At 43.2% G+C, this 11,545-nt stretch overlaps 1 protein-coding gene across 2 annotated transcripts in view; it reads right to left on the reverse strand.

The window, feature by feature from the left end:
- The window catches only part of AKAP12 (A-kinase anchoring protein 12), a 57,462-nt gene extending 47,843 nt beyond the window's left edge, over positions 1-9,619 (reverse strand). Inside the window, exon 1 of one of the 2 annotated variants that reach the window (XM_081905111.1) lies at positions 9,338-9,619. In XM_081905111.1, coding sequence (XP_081761237.1) covers positions 9,338-9,490 — 153 coding nt within the window. In that variant the 5' untranslated portion in view covers positions 9,491-9,619. The remainder of the gene's footprint in view (positions 1-9,337) is intronic. The other variant, XM_081905110.1, reaches the window with a different exon arrangement.
- Between the last annotated feature and the right edge of the window lie 1,926 nt (positions 9,620-11,545).

An 11,545-nucleotide genomic window follows, 5' to 3' on the forward strand; every position in this document is an offset into this window, starting at 1 on the left:
CACTATGGAACAGAATGCTGGACTAGATATGCCTTTAGTCTGATTCAGCAGGGCTCTTATTGGGTTCTTAGCTTAAATCTCCCTTACAATATATAGAACAAGAGGAAAAATAAGGCACTGAAATTCTGCGAATTTCTGCGAACATGATTGACAAGCTGTGCGCATAAATATATGTGCTTTCTAAGGAAATAAATCTGTTTGCTAAGGTTCCCAGGTTTATTATCTATTTATTGTACTTATATTCTGCCCAAATATGCAAGGTGGTTTACAATTTGAAAATATTACAATAAATGACAAACAGTCAAGGTAAAGATAAAGAGTAAAGTTTGAGGGGGGGGGCAGTCTGGCCAGGGTAGACCCTAATGTTGTTTTTTGCCTGCTTCCCTTTTCTCTTCTTCTCACAGGGCTATTGGCATATATTGGCCTTGTGAGGAGAGGTGACTATTTATAAACCTGCTAGAAAGGAAACAGAAAAAGTCCTTTGTGTGAGCAATTGTGTCTCTGGCTATGTAGTCTTGAAAATCATAATATGTTTAGGATAAGGTTGCAAATTGCATGACTCAATGAAAAGGAAGAACTTCCATTAACATCTACCAATCAGAGTCCTGATATGAAAGACTTCAGCTCCTGTGCTTGCTAAAGCTTTCACTAACACAGTGGTTCCCAAACTGTGGAGTAAGCTCCCTTTGAGACCACAAGAAACCTGAAACAGACAGAATAGAATAATGACATGAATGGAATGAATGCCTCCTGTGAGAGGACCCTCCCTCATCCATTTAGTATTTGGGGAATAATATTCTCCTACCCCATTCTCTCAACCAGGTTCAGGAAGAAGAACTGCTTTGTTCTAATGTATTCTTCACGTGTCCTGTACATGGTACACTTCTAAAGCTTAATATCCCCATTCAAAGATCTTCACGTTTACTGCACATACTACACATGCTCACCTGTGAAACAAATTAACTGGTGCTGCTTCAGGTAAATTCTGAAGTGGGGTCCCAGGTTGAAAAAAATGTGTATTTCTATAAAAAACATCCCTTTTGTTTTTGCATGATAATGTTGAGTTCCATATACCTGTATTTATACTGTATTTTTATATTGTGAACCACCCTGAGATCATTGGATGAAAGGTGGTATATAAATTTAATAAAATAAAATAAATACCATTTAGAAAGATAGAAAATAAAATATTCCTTTTGCTATTTTCATTTCCTTTTTTGTACCTATTTCTCCAAAGAGAAAAAATAAGCTATAGTTAGGTACATTAGGATGCAACAGCTTGCTGCTCCGCCTATATAACATGTGGCATATTTACAATTACTGCTTGGAGAACACGTACATACAAGATGTCATGAATACACCAAATAGTACACTTCATATAAATTCAGTAACAAAGTAAACTTAAGTTTCATAATGAAGTATTAGCTATTTCTCACTCAATCTCTATTTTTTCCCCATCCCACCCAATAAAAAAGGTTTCCCCATTGTTTTAAAACTTATTGAAGTGTTATATCTCTGCAATGGGAAACTGAGGGGAAATGTGATATGGTTTGCAGTCTGTTGTTCAAATAAGAAGCCTCAACGCTTCAAAAGTCCCAAGTTCTTTGGCAGGCCAAAGCAACTTTTTAGACCCCAACAGTCACAGGTTTCACAAACTTTGCAAGTACTATATAGATATTATTCTCTAGTTCCGCTACATTGATACACTATATTGGAAGATTAAATATGGAAACTATGGAAATGGACAGACTGAAGTAATGTGCTAAATTACTTCCTTCCATCTTGCTGTTCACTTGACTGCGCAAAAATAGAATCCTGGAAGCCTAAGTAGTTACATTAGCATTAATAATTAATTCTCCTATTATTACTGCAGTTTGGAAAACAATGTAAAGGTCTCACAAAATATAATATAAAAGTCATCTTCTGGACAAACATGTCAATTGGTGTATTAGGCTGCAATACTATACACACTTACTTGGAAGTAAGTCCCAATGAGCTTAAGTCATCAACAAGGACCAGGTCTCACTTCTATGCATAGGACTGTGCTTTTAATCTACTAAGAGATTTTATTTTTATTCTTTTTAAAAACCTTATATCCTACCCTTCATCCTAAAATCCAGAGCAAGTAACAATTCATACATAAAGCAATTAACAAAGAAAACAATTAAAATCACCAATGTTCTGTTTTCCTGTAATCTGTCAGTGTCCTGAAACCCAGACATCCTTCTACATTAAAAAGCAAAGCAACAGATCTTCAGTTGGTGCCTAAAGCTAAACCATGCTGGTGCCAGTCAAGCCCCTAGGGTGGCTGCAAACCACTACTAGGATACTAATTCTGTGAAGGTCCTTTGGTGGGTAATAAACTCCAGGATGTCCTTTAAAGCTGGAACTACCAGCAGGGCCTTCCCAGTAGATCTCAAGTCAGGGGAAGTTCAATATGTGGAGTGGAGTTTCCTCAGACAGAGTTGATAGCATGATCATTGATAGTAATATCAGGATCCACCCTGTCCCTCAAAAGATATACTGCATCTTGTAAATATATTTCGTCAGAATAAATTCCAGAGAACTCTATTGTGAGGTGGATTCACGTAACTAAATAGTGCAGAATTTACCATAGGTTTTACCGAGGAGTGACTACCTTGAATACAATCATGAGCTCCCGCTGCTCGGTCCCTGCTCCTGCCAACCTAGCAGTTCAAAAGCACATCAAAGTGGTCAAAGTGCAAGTAGATAAATAGGTACCACTCCGGTGGGAAGGTAAATAGCGTTTTCATGTGCTGCTCTGGAAGCTGTACGCTAGCTCCCTCGGCCACTAAAGCGAGATGAGCGCCGCAACCCGAGTCATCCGCGACTGGACCTAACGGTCAGGGATCCCTTTACCTTATTCCTGCAACTTTGGCCAGGAAAGGCAGCAGCAGTAATGTAGAATGTGCTGGTCCTCTACCACCGCTCACTGTTTCAACGTGCTGTATTTTGAGGATCAATGGGTGAATGAGCTTATTGAGCTTAAGTCATCAAGCAGCTGGCTTTACATTATAAATCATTTTAAGAGAAAGAGCTGAAAGTAAACTTCTCTTAGATTGAGAAATACGGGAACAGAACCAGGGATTCAGATTCAACTACTGTGATGTATTATGCTGAAACTGACCTGCCAACTATTTCTTAGTTTGCATTGGCCTAAGAATGCTCCCAGAAGTTGTGAAATAATGCTTTGCATATTTTGTAGTGAAACATAGAACTATCTATTTGAACTTATACATTAGTGGATTTTCAATAAATTATGTTGTAGTAACTAAAGTACTGATGCTATAGACACATTAAGGACGGTTTCAGTGTATAGTGGTACCTCCGGTTGTGGACGGGATCCGTCCCAGTGGTCAGGTCAGATCCTGAGGTTTCCACAACCTGAGAACCGCTTCTGTGCATGCTGAAATCCGGTCAAATACTTCCGGGTTTGCCACTTTCACATCCTGAAGCTTACGTAACCAGAGGGGTTACGTAATCTGAGGTGCTACTATACTGAAAAGTTCTACATTTCCTAGATTAAAAAGGGTGAAAGAATCTGGAAGGCAGGTCTTAATTTTGAAGCCAGGATAATACAAGTATTTCTATTCAGAGTGATATCAAACTCATACACAGAGAAGTCCCACTGAAGTGAATAAGTCCAATGATCTTTGAGTATCACCCACCATACTTAAAATCAATAACTAGACTGTTTTAAACAACATGAGAAAGATTTAGCAGGGTGGGAGAGGTAGGTAATTGCAAAGAGGAACTGATTAAACTTTTGCCAGTGCTACAGAAGTACAGGAGCAGAAGTGATGCATGCGTCATTAATTACAGCAATTCCTCATTTACGCACATTTGAGACATGCACAACTGCGCACACCATAGCAAACCAGGAAGTGGCAGGAATAGGGGCAAAAACAGCCCTAAAAGAGCGTATAAATGGCAAAATGGCACGAAAATAACATCTAGCAATCCCAGGAGCCTTTGCAAATGCAATCCTGGGAGCCTTTGCACCAAACTTTGAGGCCTGTGGGGACTTGGAGCTTGAGCAAGGAGGTTTGGAGGGAGCAACTGTGGAGGAGTTTGGTGGAGTTTTTGTTTTCTGAATGGCTTTTCAAGAGTTTCCAGAGGTTCAGAGGGTGTTTGCAGCCTTTCACAATGGTGTTCCCAATATACGCAATTTTATTTAAACATGCAGTGCATCGGAACATAAGCCCCACATAAATGGGAAACTGCCTGTACAGTTATACCTCGGGATAAATACGCTTCACAGGATAAGTATTTTTTGGTTACTTCTGGGTCGCCGCGGAGCGCGTTACTTCCGGGTTTTGTCGCTCACACAGACGGTCAAAATGATGTCATGCGCATGTGCGGAAGCGGCGAAACACGACCCGCACGCACGCAGACACGTCTTACGTTCTGTTCAGGATGAGAATAGGGCTTCGGAACAGATCCTGTTCGCATCCCAAGGTATCACTGTATGTGTACATGCTTGCAGCATAAAATGTTTACTGTACATTTCCAGAATAAGAATAACACTATAAAAAAACTAACTTCAACAAATCAAAGATAAGCAATACTGGTAGATTTGGGGTATGTCTGCATGTGCAGGCAATGACTGATTAATGTGCGTCCAAATGATGCACAATCGTGCATGGCGCCAAACCCGGAAGCAAACTGGAAACGTCACTAAACAAGTCACTAAAAGGGGGTGAAACGAAGGTGGAGTGGAACGTGCTTATACACGCTGCGCTAAAACACACAGGGGCCAAGAACGGATCCCCCCAGCACAAAATGGTCATCAACTGTACTTCTCTAAATTCCTGCTCAACTCCCAACATAAACTGTTTTTATTGTCCAGTACCTGAATTTATTCTGTGCACTTTTAAATGAAAAAGGGTATGTGTATCCCCTTTTATTTAATGCGTGATGCATATTTAAAGTCACTTAATACAAATTACAATATTTATCCCTTAACCAAATGCTACTTGTAGGTAATATATGAATTTTAAATGTATGAAGTATGGATTTTAATCTATGTTAGAACCAGGAAAGGTAGCTATTCCAGAATAGTCAGTTCAGCACTTAAGGATATTGAAATAGCTGGAAAGAACTGAAGCCCAGTTTCCTTTTACATTCAATTTTTACCTTATCCCCTTCACACATACCCCCCCCCAAAAAAAATAACCTGCCATCTTCCCATTCCTCCTTGGTGGTCATTTTATATTCTATTCTTCCTCCTATAACAGATTCTCACACACCCTTCCTTTCTATTCCTAATTTATTTTTATCTTTAAGGTTATTAATAATGAATAAATTTTAATCTCACTTTTTAATGGTTTTCAACACCTCCAACACTTTGTTAGAAGAGATGTCCCCTCCTCCAACAGATACCACTCCACCCCATGCACTCTTACTCAATATGCAAGGCGCTCCTGATGCTGGCATTGGTTCAACTAAAAGGCTATGGGGCACAGTAGGCAAGTGGGGAGGCCCCGGTCAGCCTGAGGCACTGAGGGTCACCTAAAAGTGGCCCAAGGCCCACTGCACTAGAAAGTTATGGTCTCTCATTAGTGCATGAGGCAAAATAATTTCCTTCACTACTGGCAATGTAATATGCATTCTAAGGAATGGCTCAAAATTACTGCAACTCAACCTGCTAAGTTTATATGAATCAAAAATTGGGTAGAAGCATATACCCTGGGGTATGATAGGGAATTTCCAGCATACATTCTAAAGTAGTCTGCCAGTATATATCACTTACATGGTGTTAATTAAGTACCTTAAAGTTATGTAGAAGCATAGCATACCACTTCTATGATTCCTTTGTGTGCTGCAGGGGACTGCCATCACAAACTCTCAGAATACTTGTTGCAATCCACATATACCAAAGGAAGTTCCAAAAAGACAATTCTCTTGTCTCAATTTTACCTATGTTCTAAGAAACAGCATCCAGGCCATGGTAGGGTTTTGTAGTTAGTTGCTACTATGCCTCTCAGGTTCCCATTGAGCTTTACTGGACAAAGAAAAAAAATGCAGACTGGGACTGCTTAGATTGAAACCTGCTTCTCATTACAGGCACTATGATAATCAGGGACTTGGGACAGTTATCTATCCCAATGTGTGCATTTTTTTTCTATGCAGATTAATGGCTATCTTTCATTCATTCACTCTCTTTGGAAAGCGAGGGGTAAAGTGTGGCACTTGGGTACAACCCTAAAGGGCAGGCAAAGTTTTCCAACCACCAACAACACTGGGTGGCCTGGTTACCACTAAAAGAGTCACCATGGGGGGAGCAATACCTTTCGTCCCCCATGTCGAAAGCATAGGCAGTATGTCTGATTATTCCAATCAGCCATAAACATTGAATTAGCTTATGAAATGCATCACTGCAAGATGTGATATCCTCTAGCTTTGATGGCTTTTTAAAAGGGCTAGACAAATTAATGGAGGATAAGTTTATCAAAGGTTATGTTCAAAGACTGTGTAACAGCAGCTGCAAAAACAGGGATGAGGAACCTGTGACCCTTCAGATGTTGTTGGGATACCATCTCCCATCAGCTCAGGCCAACTTGGACAATGGTCAGGGATTATGAGAACTGTAGTCCAATGACATCAAGAGAGTGCCTGATTTGCCACTGCAATACTAGAAAAATGGGAGTGGGCCATTTATTTGGTACTATGCATGTGGGCTTCCCAGAAACATCTGGTTAGCTACCATTTGCAAAAAAACTCAGTGGAATCTAGATGAACCCTTAGTCTGATTCAGCTGAATGTCTAATGAGTATTATAACCAGGAGTGAAGAAGGAAATGTGCAGCCTCTTTCCCCAGAACAACCACAAACAATTATTCTGGGTTGGTAGTGGGAAAATGTTACTGGAGGCTCCATCTGGAAAAATAGAAAGAAGAACAGGTTTGAGAAAACAGGCCTGGCCATGCCTAGCTCTGCTGGAGACACTGACCTGAACAGTGGACAGAAGTGTATGGAAGGGATGGGAGTGGAGTTTGAGAAAGAACCAGAACTTTCCATTATTTTCACTCAGTATAAAGTGCTTTTGTTAGCAGCTCATGCTTTTTGGTGCTTGAACAGGTTAAGGTGGTGTGGTATAACTGATTTTATGTGGTCTTGCGCAGGAGTAGCCAAAATGATGGTCCCGATATGTTTTGGACTACAACGCGTATCATCCTGCATACTAGCCATGCTGGCTGGGACTGAGGGCAAGTTACAGTCCACAATATCTGGAGGGCACCATGTTGCCTATCCCTGGTCTAGAAGATGTCATGCAAACAACTGCATTTTAAAATGTTTTATTATTGGCTAGATGTTACTTAAAATAATATATTTATGTTTCTGAATAAACATTTTCTGATTAATTCTTTCTAGACACTGGCACAGCTAATATTAAAATAGTCATATGGTTTATCTTTCTCCCAACAACTGGAATCACGTGGGTAAAATGCGTAAGTCCCTTCCTGGAACCTAAAGTACAAGAGGATTCGAAACATAGTAAATAATTTATGCTTTTTCACATAGCTTAAGAGACGCTGGTTTGACCTTCTTAGCAGGAATTTTTCTTTCTCAAGCTTGAAGCCAGCATTATTTTATCATCTTGGTCAGATACTTTGGTCACATTTCATGATTTCTGCAGTTACATTTCTGTAGCTGAATTATCTCACAGCAACAAACTGTGCGTACACTGTGAAATTTTACTTTGGAAAGGTGTCATCAGAAGACATATTTCTTTCAAGTTATTAAAACTATTTGTTCCATTTTAACTTCTTTTTTTAAACACTTTTGAAAATACCACCCTCAACAGTGAACACTGTAGGACAGCAGCTATGGAAAATTCTTCCTGGGAGTTAAAAATCTGAGACTCAAGGTCACAAAAACAAAGTCACAACCAGTTCTCAAGCTTTAGAAACACCCACACATTAGATTAGGAAAACAGCAAGCTTGAAATATTCCATCTAGAGTTTAAAAAAGTATCTAAATTGTTTTTAAATAACTTTATTGAGCTAAATCAAGTGTGCTTAATAAACCTGACTATTTTCTAAAAAGTAAAGAAAAATACTTATTGGAATACTGGTGGGAAAATAGCATAATGCAAGAAACCATCCTTATCTGAAACAAGAAATTTTGTCTGGAAAATTGCAAAATGTAACTCAAAAAAGTGCACAGAAAATGTTTATTAAGAGAGCCTTTTTTGCTTCTCTAAGTTCTCTGTTGCTATTTCTATGTGTAACTTTCATGAGGATATTCAGTAAAATTATTTGGTTAGTTAAGGATACAGCTTATTACTTATAGGAATATCTGTAGTTCTAGAAACTGCAGGCATTTATTTACAAGTATCTCGCTGCAACCAATGCATACACATTATTCATATAATATGCAACACTGAAGAATGTTCAATAACTTGTCTATTCTGAACACGTGCTGTACTTTGAAGCAGATCGATATGAGGAGGGGGCAGGATAGAGCTGGTTTTTTAAACACTTGTCAGTGCAGAAAACACCAAGGGACTAGTCCTGGGTTTCCCGTTTGTTTTCTTACTCCCACCCCTCACTTTCGGATTACACACACCTCTCACTTTCATCCTCTGAGAAAGAAAAGAGGCTACAACTGCAGCAGCCCTGGGTACCACCAAGCCCTGGCTGACTGCAGGACTGCAGTCCTGGCACAGCACAGTCCACTCCCTGCCGTCCGGCCATAGGGTGGGGTCTTTTCTCACACCAATCCGTACGTACACACAAAAGGGAAACCAAGAGGGGAGGCTGCCTTAACTCGCTCCCCCCCCCCTCACCGCAATACCTTGCGCACAGGAGCCTAAACTAGGCGAGATGCAAAACAGCCAAATACAATAGGGCGCCCCCAAAGCGCCCAGGGAAGAGGGCATGAGGTGATCCGGGGGGGGGGCGACGCCAGGCCGCGCTCCTGGGGGGCCTGGGGGCTCCCCGAAGCGCCTCGGCGGCTACTCATCCGCCCTTCGCCTGCGCCAAGTACCTTTTTTTGGCCGCCCTTCTGACAGACAAAGGGAAGAGAGGAGTTTATTACTGCGGAGGTGCCGGTTGCGCAGTTCCCCGCCTCAGGAGAGCCGAGCCGAGCGGCCGCCACGCCCCACCCCGCCAAACTTCACCCCTTTCGGGGGGGGTTGGAGAGGACGCGGACGGGGGGGGGCGAAGGGAAGGCAGGTGCCCGCCGGCCCCTTCGCAGGTGCTTAGGCGCCCCCCTAAAGTTTGAGTTGACTGAGGCGGAGCGGCCTCAAAACACACACACCCCAGCCCCCCTAGCTCTCTCCCAGGCGCGCAGCATGGCAGCGAGGCTCGTACCTTGGCGGGATCCTCCGGCTGCTCCGGCTCGGCCCCCGCCCCCGCCGCCGCCGCCGTGGGCGCTTCTCCCGCAGGGCTGCCGGGCTGGGACTCCTCTGCTGCAGTGGCCCCGTCCTGCGGGCTCCGCTGCTCCGCAGAGCTGCCGGCTCCCATGGCTTCGCTCTCTTCGGTGAGCGGCTGCTTCGCGACGCCGGTCTCTCACCTCCGCTGCCCAGACCCGACGCTTCCCGCCCAGGAATGATAAAAGAGAGGAGAGCAATAATGAAGCTGTCCAGGCAGCTGCGCCCTTCGCCTCAGTCTCGGCCGCTCAGCGCTCTGCTCAAGCTGCGACTGAAGGAAACCAGTAGCTTTCTGCAAACTCCTTTAGAGAGCTGGGGGGAGGAAAGAACAAGCTCCTCTCTGGTCCTCCCGCCCGCCTCTCCCTCCTGCTCCATCACATGAGCAGAGCCTCGGACACGCCTTGCAGCATCAAACCTGGACTCGAGAAGGGGCGGGGGAAGAGAAAGAGAGAGAGACAACATCCCGCCACCTCTGACCAAGGTGGCTGCCCACCCCCTGGCCTTCTTCGCCCCCTCCCCGCCACAGAGATAGTTCTTGGACTTTTCTAAGTGCCCCTTCTAAGGAAGAGTCGCCTCCCGCTCTCGCCACCGCGCTAGATTAATGGGCCTTAATTCCATTACCGAGAGAGCTGGAGGGAAAGTGGCTCTGCAGATTACGTCTCCGTGACCTTCAGCTGACGAGGCATTTTTGATGTGCTCCCCACCTCCCACCCCAGCAAAGGCAGGCGGCCGTGCCTACTGTGGTACGCGAAGCATAAATCACCAGGGACTAGAATTGCCAAACGTCCCTTATTTCAACACTTCCCATGCAGCAAAACACAGGGAAAAAATGGGAGTAGATCAAAGGTGGCCAATTTCTATTTCTGCAAGTGTTCCGTGCAGAGGCGTACCTAGGCTTCTTTGTGCTGCTGGCAAGGAGCTGTACCAGTGCTGCCGCCGCCGCCGCCCTTGTCTCTTGAACCCTTGGCCGGTCACCTAAGGAGGGAGCTGAGGCGCCTGTGTGCCTCACCTGGCACACAGGCAGGCGGGCTCCGAGCCAGAGTAGAGAGACATCATTTTTGTGTGTCCCTGGGCCCGTGCCATTGGCGGCCAACTCGAACGGCAATGTAACACTACAGAAGAGACTGGCAGACCTTCAGGCCTGACTCCTATCTAGGCCCACAAGCCTGGTTTTCAGGTTGATGTGAAGGTACCCTGTCCTGTGCTATCTATGTGATAGTCTACTGCTGGTTAGTGACTTGTCTAATTTATTCTTCTGGGGTTTTTTTTGGGGGGGATGCAAAGTGGAATAGCGTTAGATCTGCTAGATTTGCCAGTAAAATAATTGCCATTAACCAGTAGCATTGCAAAGCCATGGAGACAGGCCTAACCTGAATCACTAGTATCGTATTTTGATGTTTGGAGATTTTCCAGAGATCGACAAGAAAAGTGCCGTTGCAGAAATGTAATAAAATATTGATGGCTTTTTATTTCTTCATAAGATGATACTAAATTGGCAATGACTGAAATGTCTTTCAACAAAATTGAAAACAGATATTTTGTTTACTTTGAGTTATTTTAAAAAGTCCTAGCACTTTATACCCTGCAATCCAATACACGTGTATATGGGAGTAAGATGCACTGAATTCAGTGGGACCTAGTTTTGAGTAGACATGTACAGAATTTCACACATAGTTTTCCCCAAAGAATACTGAGAACTGTAGTTTCTCTCTCATGGAGCTATAATTCCCAAGACCCTTAACAAACTACAGTTCCCAGGATTCTGGGACATAATAGTTGGATTTTCTCATAGCATACAGAACGGCTTACCTTTCTTTTGATATTCTTAAAGTGATAGCAATATCTGCCACTCACCCATTTTTACTAAAATGTATTTGGTCAGGGTTTTGTTTTCCAATGAAAGACTGCAGTCACAGGTCACTCCCAGCATTAGACAAAGAGAGGTGGTCACCTCAGTTAGCAGGTACCAGAGACAGAGAGTGGTGGCAAAATGTTGGAGGACAAAGCTGTGCCCTTCTCTCGTTTTCTTCCCCTTGTAAGAAAATACTGATTTATATATATATGAGACTTTAGAATTCCTATAACACCCTAAGCAGGAGCTATTGAGTGTTGCCACCCCCAGCGTCCCTGGATCCCCTAAGCAAGTCTG

Source organism: Podarcis melisellensis, assembly GCF_964234715.1.
Source record: "Podarcis melisellensis genome assembly, chromosome: 3".
Classification (NCBI taxonomy): Eukaryota; Metazoa; Chordata; class Lepidosauria; order Squamata; family Lacertidae; genus Podarcis; species Podarcis melisellensis.